This window comes from Balaenoptera physalus, assembly GCF_965194825.1.
Source record: "Balaenoptera physalus genome assembly, chromosome: 12".
Classification (NCBI taxonomy): Eukaryota; Metazoa; Chordata; class Mammalia; order Artiodactyla; family Balaenopteridae; genus Balaenoptera; species Balaenoptera physalus.
Genome location: NC_138897.1, coordinates 76209243 through 76233337, shown reverse-complemented (window position 1 = coordinate 76233337; position 24095 = coordinate 76209243). Strand labels below are relative to the sequence as shown.

At 59.8% G+C, this 24095-nt stretch overlaps 1 protein-coding gene across 9 annotated transcripts in view; it reads right to left on the bottom strand.

The window, feature by feature from the left end:
• Positions 1 to 24095, bottom strand: part of OSBP2 (oxysterol binding protein 2) — a 162078-nt gene that overhangs the window by 10394 nt on the left and 127589 nt on the right. For 8 of the 9 annotated variants that reach the window (XM_082417259.1, XM_082417257.1, XM_082417253.1 and 5 more), the window contains 10 exons: positions 22290 to 22546; positions 8643 to 8835; positions 7977 to 8094; positions 4952 to 5000; positions 4557 to 4703; positions 3430 to 3675; positions 922 to 1042; positions 570 to 673; positions 402 to 497; positions 132 to 316 (listed from right to left, as the gene is read on the bottom strand). In XM_082417259.1, the coding sequence (XP_082273385.1) occupies positions 132 to 316; positions 402 to 497; positions 570 to 673; positions 922 to 1042; positions 3430 to 3675; positions 4557 to 4703; positions 4952 to 5000; positions 7977 to 8094; positions 8643 to 8835; positions 22290 to 22546 (1516 nt within the window). The remainder of the gene's footprint in view (positions 1 to 131; positions 317 to 401; positions 498 to 569; positions 674 to 921; positions 1043 to 3429; positions 3676 to 4556; positions 4704 to 4951; positions 5001 to 7976; positions 8095 to 8642; positions 8836 to 22289; positions 22547 to 24095) is intronic. The other variant, XM_082417254.1, reaches the window with a different exon arrangement.

The following is a 24095-nucleotide window of genomic DNA, read 5'->3' as shown; positions in this document are numbered from 1 at the left end:
GCCTGAACCCTCCCGTGCCCGCCGCTTGCTTCCTGGCTGGCCGGGCGGGGACGCCTACTTGTCCACTGCCCACTCACCTCCTTGTCCCCTCCCTGCTCCCTGCCTGCTCTTCCCCCCGCAGCCCCACTCACGGCAGCGGATACTTCTTCCACATCAGCTTGGCCGGTAGCGTCTGGTACACCGTTTTCTGTTTCCCGTCCAAGCTGGGGCTGCTGGGGCTGCTTTGCACGATCTTGGCGCACTCCATCTGTTCATCCCACGAGCCTGACAGCACGTAGTGGGCCTTGCCCTGGCTGTCACTCACCACTCCTGTCACCTGGGGACATTGGCAGGGCCAGCGTAGGCACACGCCCCTCTCTGGGGTTCCCCCCTGACAGGCTCCGAGAGGTGGCCTTGCTTACCTTCCGGGCCACCTCTTTGGAGAAATAGCTGTAGGGTAAGAACTTTAGCTGGCACCGGTCCTTTGTCTTGTGGTTCACAATCTCGACGTCCCCTGTCTGGTAAGGGAGGGGAGTGGTCAGCGGCCGATCCCTGGGCCACACGGCCCCTCCCCGAGGGCATCCCCTGACCTGGTCGATCCAGAGCTTGCCCACGATGATGTTATGCACAGTCGAGGTGCTTTTCCTCCACACGTAGTGATTCCCGCTGGCCTGGAATTCTAAGTGGATGGCACCTGGAGGCCAGATATAGGGTCAGAGGTCATGGCCTGCCATGCTGGGTCCCAGCCAGCCTGACCCACCGCCCAAGGTCCCAGGGTCCTGAGAACCAGAAGCAGTATTTGTGCAGACTGGGGATAGGGTACAGGTCAGGGGGACATCCAGGAAGTCTACGGGGGGACTAACGTCACCCCTGGAGGCACCAAGCTGGCTTCTGGGTTGGCAAACCCTCCCCCTCATCCAGTGTCCTTCTGCCCCCGCTCACCTAGCGGCATGATGGAGAGGTATTTCCCCCGGAACTTGCTGGAGATGGTGATCTCCTGCCAGAGGCTCCAGCCGTGTTTGGAGAACACATAGTGTGCAGCCGATGGCGGGTGGTGGCTCACCTGAGACCAGACCCACAGGCCGTGAGCGTCTGCTGGACGTGGCCCGGGCCTGCCCCCAACCGGCCGGGGGACAGCCTGCCCCGTGCCCAGTATGAACGGCTCTGTGGCCCTGGGAACCAGGACACATGGCAGGGCCTAGGCCCCCCAGGAAGGACAGTGCTCCAGTGGGAAAGCAAGGGCATGCCCGGGGGAGCAGCCTGGGTGGCGCTGGAGGGGGGCAGGGCCGGGGCGCCCCAACCACTGTGGGCCTGAGCTGGTGGCCGGGGCGTTTTCACGCCTGACTTGGGCTGTGGAATGAGGGTGATGACACTGTGACAGGCTGTGCTGAGGGTGAATAAAGTGAGGGCGTTAGGCTCTACCAGGGGCTTCAGGCCCACTTTCTAGTTAACCTGCCCATCGCCTGCAGAGGCTGTCTGCCGTGCTGTATTGCTCTGAGGAGGCCCAGGATGGGAAGCCTCCCGGCCAGCCCGGCTCCAGAGCTGGAGTCCAGCTGGTGTCCTGTCCCCGGCCCGGATGGCAGTGCAGCCTCCTCTGCCCACCCGGTGCCTCCACCCCGTCCTCTCCAGCACCCTCCAGCACTGGGCACCCTGACTACGGTTTCACCACCAGGACACTGCCATCTTTTCCTCATCTGTCCCTCCTCATTTCTGTGGCTCCTTTGGTCACAGGGTTAGGGCAAAGCCTCTCCCAGCCTCCCGTCTCCCAGCCTCGCCCCGGAACTGCAGCCGTGGGCTCCAGCCTCCCTGCACCCCTCCGTGCAGACGGCCCAGAGCTCCTGACAGTCCCCATAGGAGGCACCCCCATCCTTCCTACGTCTCGGAAGCACCGGCCAAACTTGCCAGCAACTGGGTGATGAGTGAGCCGTCCCCAAGCCTGCCCGATGCCTGTGGCCAGGGCCCCCACTGAAGCCCACCCACCAGCAAATTCAGGGACGTGACCCCAGCGACCTGGCCCTGGAGCTCAGTGTCAGCACCACCTTCTCGGGCAGATGATCCAGTCGGTCCAGCTGCTCACACCAAATGCTCTGGGGTCGTGGCTGGCCCCATTTTCTCATGCTCCCCGTCTAAATCCTTAGCAAATCCTGGCTGTTCTTTCTTCAAAACAGCATCCAGAATCTGCCCTTCCCCCACCCCGCCTCCAGCCTCCCCAGCCTCCCTGCTCCACCCTTATCCCTGCGCTGTACTCTCCCCACAGCAGCCGGTGAGGGGGGCGGTTCCTCATAAAACTGCCTCCTCTGCCCTCCTGTGACTCTTCCCACACAAAGAGCCTTCTGCCGCCTGCCCCCTTCTCTCTGACCTCGGCTCCTTCTCTCTCCCTCACTCTGTGTTGCCAAACTGCTCTCGGGCCTTCCTAAAAGAGCCGGAACCATCCACATCCACAGTACCTGCTCCCCACCCCCCTGCCCACGAGAACAGGCCACTTCCCAGCTGGCTGCACCCTCAACTCCTGAGGGTGTTACTTGATCAGCTGTGTTCAACGAAGAAATGTACTCAGCAGTAGTTCAGGCCAGGAACCCTGGGTCATCCTTGCCGCCTTCCCCAGCCTCCCTACCCATATCCAAGGCAAACCCCTAGCTCTTCTTTTTAAAGGTGACTGTGCTCAACCTCCTACCTCCCCTGGTCTGGCCTCCTACAGGCCCGCACAGCAGGCAGAGCAAGCCTTTGAAACCAGCCACCGGATTGCAAACTGTCTGCTTTCTGAGCTCAACCCCTGGGCCCACAGCAGCAGCTGGCGCATGGTAGACACTCAGTGGCAGCCCGACCCGAATCTATCCTGGGCGCCTTCATGTAGCCCCTGCCTGGGTCCTCCTGGCACCCAGTGAAGCACCAACAGAATTGGCCCCCTTCAGACAAGGATGCCAGAGCTGGGCTGAGGTGCCCAAGGGGCCCAGTTTTGGTTCCGCCCCTTGGGGACACCAGTACCTGCGGGGAAGGCCTGGAGAAGGGATGGAGAGGATGGAGGTGAGCTGAGCCCTGGCCCAGGACAGGTCCTGGGCTCCTCACACTCACGGCCTCTACCATCGCTGACTGCGGCCCCGTGGGGCGCAGGCTGCTCCTTTTCAGCTCAGTGGTGACCCCATGCTCTAGCCCACCCGAATCCCTGATGGCGTCCAGCAAACACCCCTCCCCCACTGCTCCATGCCTTCTGGCCGAGAGAGGCGTCCTCCCCTCCCCCACCAGACCCGACTGTCCTCACCCAGCTCTCCTCCCACGCGGCCCACACTGTCCCCATGAGGCCTGCTCCGTGGGGCGCCCCTGACCTGCCCCCGCCGCATGAGGCCCAGCTGCCTGACCGGACCTTGGCTTGATGGCCCCTTCGGTCAGAGGCCACGTCCTGTTTGTCTGGCTCTGACCCCCAGGCCTGGCTGAAGCATGCGCGGGCCTCACCTGCTCGCAGAGGGAGCGCAGGCCCATGTCATCGAGACGGTCCAGCTCGAAGGTCTCGCCCAGCATGGGGTTGAAGGGCTTGGCGATGCGGTGCACGGTGGTGGAGTAGGAGGACACGGAGAAGGCCGCCACCAGGCACATCTGCTCCACGGAGCTGGTGCAGTGCACTGCCTTGTCCAGCAGGTGGTGGTACTCCAGGTCCTCCGTCAGCCGCTGGAGCATGGACAGGGGCTCGTTAAAGTTGACCTGCGGGCGGGGTGTCAGGTCGGGGGTCTGCACAGACCGTCCACCGCTCCCAGCACAGACCTGGGGTTGTCGGCACAGCAGCCTTGCTTTTCTCAGATGTTCAGGGACATCACTGCTCAGACCACCTTCACAGAGAGGCTCACCTGAGGACCTGTCTAAAGCCACAGCCCCACTCACTGGCCTGCCTCCCTACCCCTCCTGCCTCAGTTTTCTCCACAGCCCTCACCACGTTCTGACCCGCTGCATCTGGCAGAATTCTGTTACATTTACTGTCAGTCTCCCCTCCTAGGATGTAAATGCCAGGGCAGTGAATCATAGGAATCAGTGAATGAGTGAATGAATGAATAGGTGAATGAATGGATGAAGTGGGTCTACCTCGTATTCTGAGCTATTATGCAAGTCTTCTGTCCTGGGTCACACAGTGAAACCAAGTCTGGCCTGGAGCCCCCAGCTCCCGCTCCATGGAGATGCCACTGTGGTCTGGCAGCACAAGGACGCCAGCCCTGCCCTTGGCCTGCTGGTGACCTCGCTGTGGTGGGGACCAGGGGCAGCCCAGCATGGAGGAGGAGGGTCCACCCAGCCCCATACACAGCCCAATGTTGCCACTCCCCATCCACCAGGGTGGGAGGCACTTTGAGGGCCCCCTGTCTGATCAATGCAGAGCCCCTTCCTGGCTCCTTACCTCCAAGCATGAGACCTCTGCCCTGGGGGAATTTCAGCAGTGCGGATGGAACACGATTCAATAACACGTTACATGCTCCTCAAGTTTCATTAAGAAAATGACACCCAGGGCTGCGTATACTTCCAAAGGCCATTACTTCCCGTCCCCGCACAAGAAAACAGCCCCCAGGGCCCCCCTGGCCGCCCTGCCCGGCCCCTACCGGCATGGGGATCTTGGAGAGCTCCCGGCCGATGCAGTTCTTCATGATGCTCCAAAGATTAAGGCTGTAGCTGGGCTTGTCGGGGATGCGGACACGCCTCTTGACTTTGGGGGGGCCCTGGGGCACAAGCGAGGTGCTGTCTAGCACCTACCAGAGAAGCAGAGTGCGCCCGTCAGCAGAGGCCAGGTCGCCTCCTCTGCCCCCAGGCCTCGCCCTCGCTTCTGGCCCAGGGCGGTCTGAGGACCAGGCCCGCACTGGGACATTGCTGGCGGGAGGGGAAGGCTCTGCCTGAGCTCAGATGAAGGCACCAGGCACAGGGCCCGCCCCTGGGGGGCCCGAGTTCAAAGTGCTGGCCTCCCCACTTCACCCCCCCTTCGGGGTCCCACCTCACTCACATTGTCTGAGGTCCATTCCACGGAGCCTGTAGTCCCACTCTCAGCTTTTCTGCAGGAAACACAAAAGGGAAGGCAAGTTATTTACAAATCCTGAGGCCTCCTGGGGACCCGGCCCCCCTTCTATCCAGTCCCCTCAGTGAGGTCCGAGGGGCAGCCTGCATCTCCAATGGGAGTGTCTCCAGTTCAGGACTCAGGTGGGGCTGAGGGACCTGGGGCAGCAGTTTGGAGGGGCTCCCACCCACTGGTGCCCTGTGGCAGCGCCGCCCAGCCAAGTTCTCACCAGGGGTCCCTGCACACAGGCCCCTCCTGGGGACTGGCTGACCAGGACCTAGAGAAGCCAAGGGGTGGGCACCTCTGGGAGAGCCCCCGGGAGCCCCGTGGGTCCCCTCTGGCATGTACAGACCCCACTGTGTCCTCACTGTGCTGGTCTGATTCCCGCATTCGACTTGGATTCAGGAAGGGAAGGAAGTGGGTCGGATGGATCTCTGTGCCCAGGAATACTTGTGGTGAGATGGTGGCCAGAGCAGCAGGGGACACTCTGGCTGAGGGGCCCAGGCTCTGAGGGAGCTCCCAGGAGGGGTGACCTAGGCCAGCCCTGTCAGGGGATGGGCACTAGGCAGTTAGGGCCTCGGATGGGAAGAACCCACCCAGGTCCCTGGGGAGAGGGGGAAAGCACTGCAGACACGGTGGCACCCGGCAGAGGATCTGCCCACTGCCCAGTGCAGCTGCAGCACGAGTTGGGGGGCTGCGTGAGCACTGGGGGCTGTGCCAGGAGCCAGGGGAGCCGATGAAGAGTACTGAGCACAGGGTCACCTGCTTGCTGGTCGGGTGGGAGCAGAGGGGCCTGGGCTGTTGCTGAGGTATGGCAGGAGGCCAAGGCGGGGCATGCAGGAGGCAAGCCCAGGCCCTGGGGGCTCCAGGTATAATAGGGGAGTGGACTGGGAGCCAGAGGGAACCTGAGCAGGACCCCCCTGGCCTCACAGCCCGAAGGGTGACACTACCAGGCGATAATGGAATTTCAGAACAGCTAAGCTGTGCTAATTTTGAGAGCAATATAAGCGATTTTTAAATATTATTGGGAAATGCAGCGTTCATAGCAGCACTATTTACAATAGCCAAGACATGGAAGCAACCTAAATGTCCACTGACAGGAATGGATAAAGAAGATGTGGTACATATATACAATGGAATATTACTCAGCCATGAAAAAGAATGAAATATTGCCATTTGCAGCAACGTGGATGGACCTAGATATTATCATACTAAGTGAAGTAAGTCAGACAGAGAAAGACAAGTATCATATGATATCACTTATATGTGGAATCTAAAACATGACACAAATGAACTTGTTTATGAAACAGACTCACAGACATAGGAGACAAACTTATGGTTATGAAAGGGGGAAGAGGGATAAATTAGCAGTTTTGGATTAGCAGATAGAAACTACTATATATAAAACAGATAAACAACAAGGTCCTACTGTATAGCACACGGAACTATATTCAATATCCTGTAGTAAACCATAATGGAAAAGAATATATGTATTGGGTTGGCCAAAAAGATGTTACAGAAAAAGCTGAACGAACCTTTTGGCCAACCCAGTAACTTCAATTAAAAAATTTTTTAGAATATTATTGGGGGGACTTCCCTGGTGGTGCAGTGGTTAAGAATCCGCCTGCGAGTGCAGGGGACATGGGTTCGATCCCTAGTCTGGGAAGATCCCACATGCCGCGGAGCAGCTAAGCCCGTGCGCCACAACTACTGAGCCTGTGCTCTAGAGCCTGCAAGCAACAACTACTGAGCCCGCGTGCCACAACTACTGAAGCCCGCACACCTAGAGCCCGTGCTCCGCAACGAGAAGCCACCGCTATGAGAAGCCTGTGCTCCACAACAAAGAGTAGCCCTTGCTCGACGCAACGCAGCCAAAAATGATGATGATAATAAATAAATAAAATAAATATATGTATAAAAAATATGATTGGGAAATGGAAATATACCACTGATAGGACCAGAAACTCCCTGAGGCGTAAGAGGAATCCAAACCATGCCTTTTCCCTGGAAGAAACCAGGACAGGGAAGTGGTGAAACACGCTGGTCCACAGAGGCAAAAAAGGAGCAGCCACAGGTTTTCACCGGCCTCCTCCCGGCCGGGCTTGGCTTCAGGGGGGTCAGGGAAGGCAGCATGGGGTGGGCAGGCAACAGCACATATGTAAGAGTGAGGCCGCTGGGAAGTCTGCAGTTCCTGAGGGCGAGCAGTGGAGCACGTGGTCCTGACACACCTGTGGTGAGGGTGTCAGTGGGCAGCACGGGCTGCGGTCAGTTCTTTCTCCTGTGGGGCTCGTCGGCCACTTCTGTGTCCCCGAACGCTGCCATACCCACCAACCCTTCTAGGGTCAGGACCTAAGGCAACCTGACGAGAATAGCAACCCTGGTGAGGACTGAACCCCGAATCATATTAAAATCTGTGCTCAAGCCCCGCATGCTCCCCTGACCACAGCCCTGCCTCCCACCCAGCTCACGCGCTTCCCTCCGCACATGTCCTGCCAGCTCGGTCCACAAGCACAGGCGCTTCCCGAGGGTCCCAGGGAGTGTGGCAACGTGGCTTTCAGTGCTAGTAACTGTCTCATTTACTATTAGTGTGTATTTAGAAAGATCCTGAAAGAGCAAGCTCTTACGAAAAATGAAACAAAGGCTTTGAAATAGAAAATAAAAGAGGCTTTCTGTGTCTCCAGTCTGCTCTGGAATGCTGACACAGTGGGTGGAGTGACTGGGACCTTGTGCGGCTCTGGGGCAGGAACTGGATGCAGCCAATACCCTGTTGTCCATTTAAAATGAAATCCCAATACAAACTCTATTTGGGTATTTTTGATTTAAGGAAGAACAGAACCAATCTAAGCAAAAATACCATCTGGAGCAAGACTTAAAGAAAACCCCAAGTGCGAAGAACAGGTGGAGCACGAGAACAGGCCGGCGCGGCTGAGCCGGGAGAGGTTCCTTCCAGGTGGCCGCCCAGCCCCGGGCCCACCTGTCCTCCTTGGGCTCAGTGATCACTGTGATGAAGGACGTGGAGTCTTCCATGGCGTCGAAGTACTCGGTATCTTCATCTTCTTCACTCTCCTCGCCTTTGGTGGTTAAGAGGCTTCCTAGAGACACACAGAGCCACTGCCTCAGTTTGCGACTTCAACAGTCGTGCCTGCTCAGGGAGGTCTAGAGCCCTCGGCCCCTCCCCACCTCTGTCACCCAGCTGTGGTGCCTGCGCTCCCTTTCCTGGAACGCACTTTCACCCTCTTGCTCAGAGCCTCCCTCCTTCCGGAAGCTTTCCCTGATCTCTAAACATGCTGGTCAGTCTCTCTGTGGCCCAGCCTCCCTTTCTGATGGACCCCCTTCCCAGGGCACCCGTGACCCTGAGCCCCAGGTTAGGTGGGCAGCCACCTGGCACCCAGGCAGCCCTGCCACAGAGGGGACAGTTGGGCTCACTGAGCTCTTCTCTGGAGATTGGGAGGCTAGACATGGGGAGACTGTGCCCACTGTGAGGGCGTGGGGGATACAGAGGCACACGGGCACGTCGGCCAAGCGGGCCCAGACGTAGGCGCGTTGAGGGGTACGTGTCCTGGGGGGGCTGTGTAAGCCGAGCCAGCTGACAGAGGGGACATTGAGGGTGGACCGGATGGATGGACAGACGCCCGTTCACCCTCGCTGAAGCTCTTGGTGGGGTTGGCGGCCCGGCCGGGGGCGCTGCGGAAAGCGCGTTCGAGGCTGTTGTGCTGCTTGGCCAGCTGCTCGATGGTCTCCTCCAGATGGACGCGCTGCTCCTGCTCATACTGCAGAGCCCGCTGCCATTTCCGGCTGTGCGTCTCCGCTAGTTCCAGGAAGTCCCTGCAGGCCTGCGAGGGGGCGTGGCCTGTGAGCCAGGCAGGGCAGAGAGGAAGGCCCGGGGGTGCCGTGGCCCCTCCCCCTCCCTTCACAGGTGGGTCAGAAACACCTTTGCTGCCCCTTGTGGCTTCCGTGGGGTCATGGGGACCCCGGCTTTCTCAGAACCAGCCTGGCATCTGCCCTGGTCGGTGCCCCACAGTCAAGATGCCATTCGAGAGCACTAAACCCGGTGTTGCTGGTCATGCTGCCTCGCCAGTATCAGCTGGGGTGCTGGGTGTTCCTGGTGGCAGGGGCCCCAGGTCTCAGCTGCTGCATCCTCACTGTGGGCTGGGCCTAGGTTTGTCACAACCCCTGTCCCCACTGGAACCAACACAGCAGCTCAGGCCAGACCCTGGCTTTGGCACAGAAGGAAGGAAAGCCACCTTTCTGCTACACCGCCTGGCTCAGAGCTAAAGGGTCTTGTCTGACAGAGGAACTGGGACTCGAACTTTCTACCAAGTTACCTCAAAGTCTGTATCACATAAACTCTGCTTTTAAGGTTCCCCCTTCAAACTTGTGGCCTACTATGACATCCAGATTCTTTTCAGCTTCCCAGGTCCATAGGTGGTTCCAGCACACTCTTAGGAAACAGGATGGTTGTTCTGCCCCTGTCATCACAGTAGAGAAGAGGGTCTGGGCCTCAGCTGTCCCTGGAGGGCACCGCTGGACTTGCCCTTTCTGGACTCCTCTAACGTGGTCGGAAGGGACATGGTTCCCGGCCCAACCTGCGTCAGTGATCTCAGGCCGCCACTCCCCACCACCCCCTTCCCACCGGCCACTGGGCTCCACGCACATCACATGAGGTCTGACACTGAGGGTTAGAGACTTGATTCCTGGAGGGAGAGAGACACGGTGCCCCTCCTGTGTGACAGGGACCGCACAGCACTACCTGAAGGGCTGTCGGGAGGAGCCAGGGAGGTGACGCGGAGCTCGGGGCCAAGGGGCACTCAATGGACACCCCCTTCATCACGGCTGGCGCCCGAGCACATGCCTTCACCCTGCCTGGGCTCGGCTGGCTCTCCCGCCCCGTAGGGAGCGAAGCCCCAGTGGCGGCCTGGCTGGTGGAAAGGGCCCCAGCCTGGGGCTCCAGAAGGCTGGCCACTCATCTGGCCCCGCACGTCACTCCTTAACAAGCCCTCCCTGGGCACCTTCCTTCCGTCATCCCATCTCACCTCACCCCCAGCACCATGCAGAGTGGGCAGGGCAGGGGCTCCCCCACCCCACCTTTCTGAAGATGTGGAAACGGAGGCCCAAGGCAACCAGCAAAGTGTAGTGGAAGAGGTCGCATGATCAGGACTGGGAAGGCCCAGTTCCCGCATGGGTCACTCAACCCCACTGAGCCCACGTCCTGTCCATGAGCCACAATGGTAAAGCCCCACAGACCCTGCATTCGCAGCACACCCCACCCCCCGGTCTCAGCTCACCCAGCAAAATCCTTGAGGTGCGAGGAGAGGGATCGTCCCTATTTGACAGATGAGGAAACTGAGGCTCAGTTCCCAGCAGCTCCCCAGCAAGGCTCTGGGGAGGGGGCACTTCAAGGGCCTCCCGCCCTCCCTGGCAGGTCTGATCACTGCCCAGCCACATGCCACTGTAACCCGCTTCTCCAGAAGGGGCAGGGATTTGTGCTGACAGGTGTCCTGGCACAGGTTAGGGGGAGGGAGACTTTAGTGGGGAAGGAAAGAAATCTCCTTATGCACTTAGCAGGCTCTGGAGGTGAGAGAGCTGCATCCAGGGCTGTTGCAGGTCTGGGGCTATTCTGGGTCTATAAGGCTCGCCCACTGGTGTAGAGCTGCAGTCACTGACTACCATGCAATTGGGGGACCCCCAAGCTGGGCTCCTGAGTGGCCTGTGTCCACTTTGTCCTTGCTTCCCCTGACCCTAAGCTCGGCCCCACTGCCCAGTCAGGTTAGTCTGGGCTCCAGCCACCCGTTTGCTGACCAAGGAAGGAGTCCTAACTGCAGGGGCGCCGTCACTCTGCCGCTGCCCCGGCAGCTCTCAGACCACCAAGCCAGGTGTGCGGTGCTGTCAGAAATGCACCCCAGAGGCCTGGCTCTGGCGGGGGTGCCCTTGTCTCCCTGGGCAGCGCCGGGCCCACCGCTAAGCCCCCTGCTGGATCCTCCTGTCCCCCTGAGACTGAGGCCCAGGGAGGAGGGGCTGCCCAGGTCAACAATGGGCAAACAGGACAGGACCCCAGGCCACACAAGGCACAGTCCCCTTGCCTGGCTGTCTTGGGGAGAAGGTGCAGGGGCCCGGGCTGTGTCATGCACGGAGCCTTGTTAGAGGTGAGACACACGATGGGTGCTTCATGTTTTCTGGTTCTTAGGGTCTGTGGATGCCCTGCCCGGTGGCAGGTTGCCTGCCCCATCAGACTAGCTTGGCAGCTGCACAAGGGCCTCTGGACTCTGCCCTCGCCTTTCCTTAGCGCTGCTTCGTCGTACCTGCCGCTGTCACTCCCCGCCAACCCTCTACAGCTCCTGCAATCATCTCTCTGAGTTTTAACACGGACACTTTCTTTTCATATAATTCACAGCATTTAAAACAACGCTTATTGGACTTCCCTGTTGGCACAGTGGTTAAGAATCCGCCTGCCAATGCAGGGGACACAGGTTCAATCCCTGGTCTGGGAAGATCTCACATTCTGTGGAACAACTAAACCCGTGAGCCACAACTACTGAGCCTGCGCTCTACAGGCCATGAGCCGCAACTACTGAAGCCCACGCACCTAGAGCCCATGCTCTGCAACAAGAGAAGCCACCGCAATGAGAAGCCCGCGCACCGCAATGAAGAGTAGTCCCCGCTCGCCGCAACTAGAGAAAGCCCGCACGCAGCAACAAAGACCAATGCAGCCAAAAATAAATAAATTAGTTTATAAAAAAAAAATAAAACAAGGCTTATAAAAAAGCCACAAATAACAGTATAAAATAGCCAAATGTCATGGTAAATAATTCCTACAAACTCATGTCAGAGAGCTCTACATGGCCTCTGACCTTCCTAGCAGCAAAAGCAAAGAAGGAAAGATAACCAACAAGTTTATAGTTCCCTGTATAGCACAGGGAACTATACTCAGTATCTTGTAATAACCTATAAGGAAAAAGAATCTGAAGAATAAATAAATAACTGAATCACTTTGCTGTACACCTGAAACTAACACAACATTGTAAATCAACTTCAATAAAAAATTAAATTTAAAAAAGCAAAGAGGGAAAGAGGATCGTGCTGCAAAGATGAATTAGGTTCCCTTCCTCCTGCCCTTGATGTTCGTGAAGCTCTCAATACTATAGGAATGATATGGAAGGGAAAACAGAGTGTTGGTTTCATTTTCTGAGACAGCCAACAGCCTCTCACAGACCTGGTCCCAGACCCTCTCCACACTCAGCTCCTGGGGCCCCGTCCTGCCCCACGCGCTCCCTCCTGTGTGACCACGTGCCTTCCTCCCCTTCTCCAGCCCCATCTCCCTCAGAGCCCCCACCCGCTGTGGGTCAGGGCTGTCGGTGCCGGGAGGGGTGGCGCACTCTCACAAGCACTGAGGTGGCCGTTTTAACAGCGTGACCGAGGAAGACAGAGAGGCTCAGGGAGACCAAGGGACTTGCTCAAGGCCACAGGCCATGCGTGTAGGACCAGGGTCCAAGTCTCCCAGGGCGTGGAACCAGCGCTGTCGCTGTTTATTTTGTCAAGCTGGATCCTTACCCCCATCCGGATGCCCCTTGAGGCGATGTGGGGTCCCAGGGCCTTCCCGGAGTGGGGTTGGGCTCCTGAAGATGCTCGCTAACAAGGATGTCGGGGAATAACCCTGTTCAAGCAACAGGACCCAGCCCTGCCTGGTCCCTGCAGCGGAGGCTGCTGCCCACACAGCCAGGGCTGCCGGCTGAGAACCGGGGTGCCCTCCACCTTGCTGCCCCTGCAGGACAGGCTGATGTGGAGCAGCAGAGAGACAGGAAGTCAGATGCCCAGGACAGCGGGGGCCTCATGGGGGCCACATGCAGCTGGGCTGGGCGATGAAGATCAGAGCATGTCAGGGTTGCCTGAAGAGGGGGGCACGGTGGAGGCTGCTGTACCCCAATATCAAGGGGCTCATGTGGCTGGACCAGGGCCTTTTCCACTGACTCCGGGGTGCAGGGGTCATCTGCAGCTGATGAGCTGCCCTGGTCACCCTGCGGGCTGTGGAGAGCCTGCCTGCCCCCTCTGCCCTGAGGTGCCTACCTGGTGTCCATCCCCAACTGCGCAGGTTTCCTCTGATGCTGCTGACCTTCTCCAGGCCCCATCCCAGCCAGCCGCGAACGGAGGCAGGTGCTGGTCTGGCCCCGCCACCCTGAAATGCTGAGCTGGGCTGTGCGCCGTGTGCTCGCTAAGCTGGATTAGGCCTGGGGCCCGGTGATGGGCGGGCGGCTGGGGGTGGCTCCCAGGGGCCCAGGAAGGGCCTGGCTGACCCTGGCCCTGAACACGGTCACACTTCCCCTGAGGCCCCGCCACAACTCTCAGAGCTCACGCGCTGCCCTGACCAGGAGCAGAGCCACAGGCCACGCCAAAGCCCCCGACTCACACACACTGGGCCAGCATCCAGGCCCCTCACGGCATCGCCTCGCTGCCTACTCTGGGGCAGGCCCATAACTTCCTGGACCTCAGTGTTCTCGTGAACAGAGGGCTGAACCCCAGGACCCCTGCAGAGTCCCTGATTCTGTGACCCACTGGGGAGATCGTCCTCTGGACGGGAACTGGGTTCCAGTCTCCCAGGCCTGCCCCTTCCTCCCACCCCCACGGCCGTCGAGAGGGTCCCTGAGATGAAGAGGTGCAGGGTCCTGTGGGCAATGCGATTCTACCTCTGTGGGGAGGGACATGCCCAAAGCAAAGTGAGAACCAAAAGCCCAGAAAGGAAATGGCGGCACCTCCCCCATGGCCCTGCACGGAGGCACCCACCGGGGACTCTCCCTTCCCAGAAGCCGGGCCTGTGAAGGGGGTTGTGAGGGCTGCCTGCCCGGGGAAGCATGTCGGGGCCCAAGGGGAGTGGCTACCGGTCACCCCGACAGGTGTTGCGCAGGACAGATGCAGAGTGTCTGAGCCGGAAACCTTGCCCAGCTGTGCCCAGGAGGAAGAAGGACGAACACTAATCGCTTTTGCTGTTCCTAATCCTAATCCCGACCACAACCTCGCTGCTCCTCAAATGCAGGCGGGCGAGCAGGGCATGTGGGCAGTGGCCTGGGTCTCATGCCCGCCCTGTGTATGGCCCGAGGAGCCTCTCAAGCCCTAAGAGGGTCTGCAGAGCCGGGACCCCGCTCGGGCCCAGCCTTCAGTGGCCGCGTGGAAACCATCAGTCTCCTGCACGGTCACTGCCATCCTAGCTGGGCCATGAGGAGGGTGCCGGAGAGTCGCTGGATGTCGGGTGGGCGGCCCTTGGAGCCACAGAGGAGGTGGGGACAAGGGCCAAATGCCTGGTGGTACCAGGCTGGGCGGGTGCCCTGGGCCGACAGGGCCAGCTTGGTGACTGTCCCCAGCTGTCGGCACACAGCAGGTTCCGGTCACCCTGCTCGCAGGGAGGAAGGGAGAAAGGGCCACGTTTCCACCTGCAGCCAGCCAGGACCTGCCCTGTGGCTGACAGCCGCGTGACTGGCCTGCCGTGGCTCTCAGGCGCAGGGCTCCCAGGTCAGTGGGTGGCCAGGGCCGAGGCTGCCCCACCATCTACCCCACCACATTGATCCTCACACGGCCAGTGTCACTATGGACCCGCCTCTCAATGGTCTGTAGTAATAATAAAGGTGGCGAACAGGAGAAAAATGTGCAGAATCACGGGTTCCCTGGGCCCCTCTGCATGGCCAGCAGCTCACACTAGGGACACATCAGGGTCAACAGAGTCTCTCCTTCCCCTCCCACTGAGGAGCAACAGGCTGGCCTCAGCACATTACCTCCCGACGGTGGGAAAGGGCTGAGATTCAGGCTGGGACTGTGGCTCGGAGGCAGCCATGCCGGACGAAGCACAGCCATTTCAGGCTCCAAGACCAAGAGCGGGTCCCCCAGGAGCTGCGATGGGGGTGCCAGGCTCTCCCGGGGGTCCCTCTGGCTCAGGCTCAGCCACGCCGCCATGCTCCGCATCCACCACCTTCCCGGCCTCTGGAGGCTGGGCGGCTCCCAGGGCCGGACCCCCTTCTCACATGGCCCTCGGCTCGGGCTGCCCCGCATACAGGGGCCAGCCCTTCTCGGACGCGGAGGGGATGGTCACGGCTTCTCCTTAATGTGACTCACTCACAGCACTGGGGAGTCAGCTTCTCACTTCAGTTCAAACTTTAAAATAGCCCTTTCCACATTCAAAATAGTTTACCCCTCGTGCACAGGAACCAGCACCATCTGGCTGCCAGTTTGCCAACCGATTTTAGACCGTCCTGGAATCTATTTTTACTCATCTCCCCAAGCCCCAAGTCAGCAAGCTGTCAGGAGCAGAACAGAGGTCCGCTGGACGGGAACCTGCCCATGGGCCCCGGAAGGACGAGGAGGGCAGCTCTGGGGCCTCTCACCACCACTCTGCTTGGGTGGGTGCGAGGAGCCCCTCGTGATCTCCAAACAGGGCTCAGCGAAGCCTCAGAGCATTTCCAGCGGTAAACAGCCCCTTCTGATCTGGTCGGTTTCTATGATGCCCCAAATCCAAGGTCCTGGCCAAGTGCCCTGAGTTGCTGCCTTTGTGTCTATGTACCTCCCACCTCCCCCACCTATCCTCATCTGCGTCCCTGTTCCCACTCCCACCGGCCGCCTCCCCCAGCCCCCAGTGCCTCTGCTCCCCCCTCATCGTGCTCTCACAGCTCCTCCAACTGGAGCTGAAGCCCCCTCCCTCCAGGCCCAGCTGTGCTGGGCATGCGTCCTCCACCACTTCCCCGTGCCCCTGCCGTCAGGATCTGCGCCCCATCCCACCCGGCCGGCTCTACTGCGGGCACCAGCGTGCGTCCCTCGTGGGCCACTACCTTCCTTGGTAAAAGCATGCCGGGTCCGTCCCACTGGGCCCTCGGAGGGGGGCCTGGTGGGCACCACCCTCTGTTGGCCTTCACGCTGGGACTGTGGCTGCCTCTGGGCCTGCCTGATAGTCACAGAAGCGGCTCTCTCCCTGCCAGGCTCCACTGCCCTGGCCTGCGGACAGACCCTGCTTCCACCACAGGGAGGGGAGCGTGCACCCCACCAGCCCAGGGCAGGCTCGCCCCAGAATGACCGTGGCACTACTGTGGGGCTCTTCTGCCCAGGGCAGGGGCCCAAGGCCAACCCACAGGGGAGCCCAGGTGTGCTGGGCCTAGTGACAGATGACACAGCCCTGGCCCTCTGCAAAGAGCCCCACGCCAGCAGTGGGGACAGCCCAGGGCCAACAGCTGTGACCCTCTCTGCTCATGCAGCCGCCGGGCCCGCCACCCTTGGGCAAAATGACCGCTCTGGGCCTCGGGGGTGGCACGTGAATAATACAAACGACAACGATGACAAGGAAGCTGTAATGACACCAACCTCACGTGGCCGTTGTGAGGAGCAAACAAAGTAACGGGAAGAAACTGGGGCGGGCGCCTGCTATCACACTGCCACCATCCCAGAGGCCTGCCTCCAAACCAGGGCGCTCTGCTTTCCCACAAAGACAAACTTGCGGGAAAAAAGAAGAAAATGGGAGTTCGTTCTTTTCACGTTATGGAAACAAATACCCAAAGCCTGAGCTGGTAACATGTATTAATTCTGCCATTCTCTACCTCAAACCTCGTGATGGAGCCAATGCTGTAACACCGCATGCACCCTGGTTCTCGGGGAGGGAGGTGCCGCTTGCGGTCCCCACACCTAGGCCGGGGGAGCCCTGCACACGTGCAGTGCTTCGAGGCTCAGTCTCTGAACCACGGCTGTTCACTGTGCTGTGAAGTTCCTTCTAAATGGCAGCAAACGCAGTTACCCAGACGGTGAACCAAGCATGGACCTGCTGCACTGCCTTTGATCAGACTCACAAAATCACCCACTAGGGAATTTTGCCAGACACTAAGCAATTCACTCAGTCACTCCCACATTCTTTCACAACCAACTCTCTCTCTCTCATTCACTGAGGCTCCCATATGCTGGACACTGTGCCAGGCGTGGAAGCTCCAGGGCTCCCAGCATCACCAGGGAGACCGTGTCCTGTCTCTGCACACTGCTGCAGTAGAAAAGCCCATGAAACAACAAGGTCCTACTGTATAGCACAAGGAACTATATTCAACATCCTGGGATAAACCATAATGGAAAAGAATATAAAAAGTAATGTATACATGTCACTGTATACAGTGAGTATACAGAGTGACTGAGTCACTCTGCTGTACAGCAGAAATTAACACAACATTGTAAGTCAACTATACTTCAATTAAACAAATAAGTTATTTAAAAAAGAAAGAAAGAAAAGCCCACGAGACTCATGGACCCGCAGACAGGGCGACGGTCAGCAGAGTGGGGCAGGGATGCGGAGCTGGGAGTGGGGTAAAGGTGGGCAGAGGAGGGGGTCCTGACCCTCCTGCCCCCGCTCAAGGGAGGGATGGGTTTATTTCCCTCCTACGAGGCGGAAGGCTCTGGAGCCTGAAGACCTGGGCTCTTATCCTTAGCAGCTGCCTCAGTTTCCCTACTATAAGTGGCTGAGTGGGTGGGGGGAGATTGTGCATGCAGAACGCCTTGCAGGCGACGTGACCATGGGTAGTTGATTCTCTCTCCTGTCCTGGCTCCCTGCTGGCCAGGGCCCCACCAGCCCCTGGCACCCAGGGCCAACCCAGCCAGGTGGACTGGGAGATGGGCCCTGGGAGTAGCCGTGGGCTTGCGGGTGGGCTTCCCAGAAGAGGTAATGTACTTCTGAGGGGCGATAGGTGGGGAGGGGCTGAGAGGCTGTGGCCTCCTCAGGTTAGGTGAGTGGCCAATGCTGGCAGGGGACGGGAGGCAGACGGGGAACAGGTGGGAGAGGAGGCTGGGAGGGGCTGCTGGGCCCCCGGGGACGGTCAGGGGTCATGTGAACCCCACACCTGTTCCTCCCAGGTGGGAAGGGATGTGTCTGCTCTCATTTCCAGGGCAGCGGGTGGTAAGGCCATCATCCACACAGCCAGCGAGCTTCACCCAAAGACCAGGTCCTGCCCAAGGGGCCACCACGACTGGGGAACGGTCCGCAGAGGCCCAGGAAGGGTAAAAGGGTGGGGGAGCTTTAGAGCCTGATGGCGTGGGTGCCGTCCCAGTGCAACGCTTACAGGGAACCATGTGTAAAAAGCTCGGCACCCCCTGCGCACAGCAAGTGGCCAGTGCTAGTGTTTTCCTTCCCTGCCTGGGAGAAATCCTCATGACCCTTTCTGGCCCCACTCTGTGGCCACTACCTCTCCCTCTGCAGGCCCCGCGCTGGCACCGAGGGTCGCTCCCCAGCCCTTCCACGGCCCTCTACACACTTGGCCTTCACCGGTGGGTGTGTGAGCTGCTGCCCTGCTTAGCTACTCCTCCCAAAGGCTGTACTGCTGAGCCCACGTGAGACTCAGCATCACAAGGAAGATCCCTGGACCATGGGCTCAGGGGCCGGACGGGTCTGCCTGGTCCTCGCCGAGTCCTTACCTGGCACAGGCCCGGGGCAGGCTCAGTGGGAAGCCACTCAGGTCTGGGTTCAAATCCCATCAGGCAGGACCTTCCTAACTGCATGAGCCCCAAGTTCACTATGGGGCCACTGACCTGCTCAGCTGCTGCCCCCCGAGGCCTCCTGAAGGTCCACCAGGCACCACCCTCCCAGGCCTGCTAGAAAGAACCCTGCCAACCAAAACCACAAAAGGAGGGAAGGAGGCCGGGCCTCAGTATGACGTTCCCGTGGAAAAAAACACGTTTATGACTTGATTTCATAAAGCTCTGTTCCTATGTCTCAGCAACCAGGCTGGGTCATTTCTCTGCAAGGCCAGGTGACCAGGGTGGCGAGGGGTGGTGACCAGCAGCTCTGCACCCTGCTCAGAGCCTGCACTTTCTCACTGACCTTGTCCAGGTGAGCAAACGGGGCTAGAATGGCTTTGTAAATGGTCACTTAGCAGGTAAGTGAGATGTGGGCCAGTTAGAACTTTTTTCCCTGAGATACAAGACCCACTTTGATTGAGAGAGAGTGTATCGGGCACTCCCACTGGACTACTGTTGGGGCCACAGGTGAGTAAGACCTGAGCTTGACCTCAAGGGGCACAAAGCCTGGTGGGGGATCAGACATTGAAATAATGGGCTAAACACTGCTCAGTGGGCTGGGACCACTGGGGGATCTAACCAGGAGGAACGGCTTCCTGATGGGGAACTCGGAGAGCCTCCCGGCCGTGGTGACGTCCACGTGGGGTTCTGAAGGATAAAAAGGGATCTGCCAGGCATCTGAAGGGTGGGGAAGGGGTATTCTAGAGGGTACAGCACAGGCAAGGGCAATACAGTTCAATATTCCTGATCCAGAACCTCCCCCAGACATCCTGTTCCCTCGAACACGCACAAAAGGGGCCATCCTCAAGGGGAGGGCCAGATGCCCCCTTGGGGAGCAGGGCCACAGGGACAGGCCTGCCTCAGTAGCCACGGTTCCTGGGATCTTGGAAACTGTCCAGAGAGCCTCCCTCCCTGTCCTGCTGGGAGCTCAGGATCTAAAGGCTAATGATAATGATGCCTTCTCCTGAATCTGAAGGAGGTTTAGAAATCTCCCTCTACTTCTCTCCTGAAGGCTGAACAACCTCAGACTCTTGGCCGTCTTGGGGAAAAGTGAAGAAGCAGCAGTCCATCTCCCTGTGTGGGGAGAGTGCAGCCTGCCCAGGGCCCTCCACAGGATGTGTTTGCCTGCGGACTTTGTGTGGCCTGCCGTCCCCCATTTTCTGCTCCACTTCCATGACCCAGGCTTAATCGGCGCCCACGAGTTGGAAAACCCAGAGCCATTCACCATCCACAGGAGGGAGCTGCCCTGGCTGTGCGGCGGGTGGGAGGAGAGATTCTCTGAGTTCCCCAGGAGGGGCTCCCGTCAGTCAGGGCCAGGGGCAGGGAGGGGATGGTGGAGAGGCAGTAGGAAGCCAGTGTTGGGGAAGCAGCTTCCTCTTCCTACAGTGAGATCTGGGGGGATCTGAGGGATGAGGATTTGTGCCTTCTGGGGACAGCTGGGGGTGGCTTCCACCCATCCTGGGTCCCCACCTTCCCAGGAAAGACCCTGGTAGGGCTACAGCCTAAAGGTAAAAGGCACACCAGGGACTCAGGTCCCTGAGAATGGGGGTTTGCCCCAGGTGGATGCGAGGCCACCCTCCATGTGCTGACCTCAGAGTGGAAGGGGGCCTCTGCAGCCCTTGAGGGTCTTACCCTCACCGTCATGAGGGCCGTGACTCCAGCAGCACGCTACACAGACTTGGGTTTGCGTCCAGTTTGGCCACTTAGCAGCTGGTGACCCTGGGCAGCTCAGGGAGTTCTCTGCGCCTCTGTCTCCACGTGGATATTAGTGGTACTAGCGAGGCTGTGGGGAGGGGTAAGTGGTCCTGGGCGGGAGTGGGCTCCCCTTGGGGCTCGGGGGTGGGAGCCACATGGATGCCTTAGTTACAGCTCCCTGGTCCAAACCCCTCCTAGTAACAGGGGTGGAGGCCAAGGCCTGGCCAGGAGTGGGGACGCTTTACCTAGGTGACCCCTCTGCACACAGCGGGGGTTTGGGCGTTCAGGGTCTGACAGCCTCCCAGAACTGAGCCGGCTCTTGCCGGGTGAGGAGCAGCTGTCAGGAAGCGTCCCTGGAAGAAACGCGGCACTCTGCACTAGCCTGGCCTCCCAGCACCTCACTTCTGTGCCCCCACAGTGGAGGTGGATGGGGAGAGGCCCTCACGTCAGGTTCATGTTTGCGGGGGGCGCAGATCCTGGCCCAGGGTGCAGGCTCCGTCACTTGGGTCCGGCTCCCCTGGTGCCAGAACTACTAACAGGCTTCCTAATCAACCCCTGAGCTTCCCATCAAACAATTCATTATGCACTTAGGTGGCGAGCTGTTTTTATGGCTTCATAAACACAGATGAGCCTCTGATGCCTGATAAAATACTTTCGCTAGAGACGCCAGCTGAGCAGCGCATTATCTGGGAAAAACCAAAACCGCTTACTCAAGACGATGTGGCTTTAGTCTCCGCATGTGGGGAGGCCATGCCAGGGAAACCGTGGGGAAACACAAATGCATCATTATGCCTTAAATGCTCGATATCGGTGCCTGTCACCGGAAGAAGTACAGTGACCCAGGCCCCTAGAATCTGGGGGCTGTAAGGAGGCCAGAGGGCCGAGAGGGTGGACATGGGAAAAGGAGAGGGAAGACCAGCGACAGGGCCAAACAGCAGGGCAGCCACAGAGCTGCGGTCCAGCAGCCTCTCGGCACATGGGCGCCACTGCACCCCTGAGTGCCATGGACAAAGTCCACACCTGCGGGCACCTGTGCGTGTTTCCCTGGAGTCTGGGAAGAGGGGACAGGATCTTGGCCTGCAGTGGGCTCCAGGCTCCACCTTCCCACCCTGCCCTCAGGTTTCCTGGTGTTGGACGGAAAGCCTAGTCTCCGCTTTGACCCCCCTGCTTTGGAGGCTGAGTCCCCCACCTGGGGCTCACCTGGGCACTGGTACTGCCCACTGTCTCTGCGGCCAGCCTGACCGGCCTGCCTGAACCGTGTTCTCTGGACCCACCTCCTCTGCGGCGGCCTCCATCTCCCCACACCTCTGTGCTCTGGCCCCCAGCTCCCACGGTGCCATCCTGGCTGGGATGTGCTCATCCTGGGGGCTGTCCTTGGGAGGAGGCTGTGGCCATCAGACCTGTGTCCAGAGGGAGCACATGCACCTCTGGGGAACACTCATCAGGCAGAAAAAGGAAGGGCCCAGAAGCTCGGTTCAGCCTTGTATTCTCTGCCACCACGGAGAGACCCTCCCTGTTCGCGGTCACAGCTGTGTGGCTCCCAGAACCCGTGGAAAAGGGGAAACTCCTGGGGCTGAACCCCTCAGTCCACAGACGTGGGTCCTCATTCAGCTACTTACTATCAGGTTGGCACGACTGTGGTGGCCTCAACTCGAAAGCTCTTCTGACTGAGGGACCCCCACCACACATGCAAGCCCCCCATGGTTACAGGTCCCAATCCTGCTGCATCTGGGCCACGTACTGGGGGAAAGAGCAGCAGCAGCTGTTGCGGAAAAATGCGGCAGCCGCATCCCTACTGTGTGTGCTGAGCCGGCTGCTCAGGTTGGGCGCTGCCTTCCTCGCCCAGGCCTGAACCACCTGCGGGCTCAGCCGGATCTCACACCCAACTCCGAGCTCCACCCAACAATGAAAACCAGTGTCCTCACCCCGTGACGGCGCGTGGATGAGATGACACGGAGGATGACGGGAGCAAGAGGGAGCCCTGGCCTGTCCCTCACCCTGGCCACCCACCCGGGGACCGGGGAGCCACCTCCCCCTTGGGGCCCTGGGCCGCGCTGGCGGGCAGGCGGGCACTCACGTTGATCATAGCATTTGAAGTGATGCGGAAGAGGGTGGCCCGCTCGTTGACCGCCTTCAGCTTCTCGCCGCTCTCGCAGGGGATCCTGAGGCCGTCCAGCTCGCTCAGGGAGCGCTGCAGTGCCACGCCGTGCTTGGCCACGAGCTCATTGCACGTGCTGAGGTCGTCCAGCTTCAGGGAGAGCTTCTTGATGGTGTCGTGTAGCTCGCTCTTGTCAGCTGGGGAGGCAGTCCCGTCCTCGTCGTCCCCAGAGTCATCTGTGGAGACACGCGGCGTCGCCGTGGTTCTTACGGAGCAACACACACCCAGAGGCCCAGGCGGTGCGGGCTCCTGCTCCCGGCTCCTGGCCAGGGTGAGGTGTCTGCACAGCCCCTCTGGAGTCAGAGGGGGGGATGGAAGAGGGGCCCAGCTTGAATGACAGGGTCTGGGCTGTACTTTGCAGGGGGCACCAGCACCCCCTAAGCTGATGTGCAGGCAGGGGTGGGCTGTCTGGGTGAAGAGGTGGAGATGGCTGTGCGGGAGCGGCTCCCATCCCAGACCCCGCAGACCCTGAATGAAGCCCGGACACTGTCCCCGCGTCACAGGCCCAGCCCGGGCTGACCCATGCTTCCCCCGCCAACCTGACCTTGCCCTCCGCTGTCCGCCCACCCCCGGTCCCTGCAAACAACGAGCGCTCGTACTTCGGGCCTTTCCCTCTGTGTCCCCACTGTGTCCCCACTGCCTGGAACCTCCTCACCACCCCCAGCTCCTCAGAGGTCTCACCCCTGCCCAGCCCAATGCCGCCCCATCTTCAGAGGCGGCCTGAAGACCCCCCCAGGCCGCAGTCACAGCTCCCTCCCCGCTGCTGAGCGGTGACCCCCTCCTGCAGGTCTCCCCTGAGGAGCAAGGCCACGCTCACCTATGGGTGTCTTTTGTGTGGAGACACTGGCTGTGGCCTCTCAATGGCCTTGTCAGGGTAGGGACTGTACCACTCCCAGGGGACAGACAGGTGATGAGGCTCAGGTAGGTGAAGCCCTGGCCCAGGCCCCCTGGCTAGTCTGTCTGCCTCCAGAGCCACCCTCTTCACGCCTGGGGGCCTCCATGAGGGGCCAGGCAGGTGCTCACGCCCCACCCCCTCCCTGCTTACTCGACTCCAGGTGCCCTCGGCACCCCATCCTGGGAGTCTGAGGTACCTTGCAGCCTGGCCCACTGCCAGCCCAGCTTGTGTCCAAAGGGGCACAGGGCTGTGGGAGCCTCCGGGGTGCTCTGCGGCGAGTGGGGTGGGGTGGGGAGCTGGCCCGGGCCCTGCTGCTACTTTGACACTGGCCTGTGAGTACCAGAGGCTGTAATTGCCAAGCGGTGTCTGAGATGCCTTGATTCAGAAATAATCAGCAAGAAACTTTTTTTTTTTTTTTTTTGGTGAAGGAAATCTATAACCCAAGATAGAAATTTTTGAAAAGAGGACGCATTGTGAGAGAACAGATTTCCTCCCATGGCAGACAGGGTGCATGGGGGTGGCCACAGCTGAGACACTGCTCCGCACACGCCCTGAGCTGGGGGCAGGGGCCTGGCCAGCCTCGGAGGGGTGCCCGGAGCAAGGAGGCGGCAGGGGGCAGCATCCAGGCTGGGGGCAGGGCTCGCCCACCCCATCCAGCCCAACTGCAGCCCCGAAATGACCCAGTGTCTGGAGACCACACGTGCCAGGCCAGGCCCTGGGCCACTCACTTGACCAGCGTGAACGCTGAGCCTCAGTGGCCGGCAGACAGCAGCTGTTCCCACTCTGCAGGCACGAAAACGCAGCTTCGAGACACTAAGCCACCGGTTTAG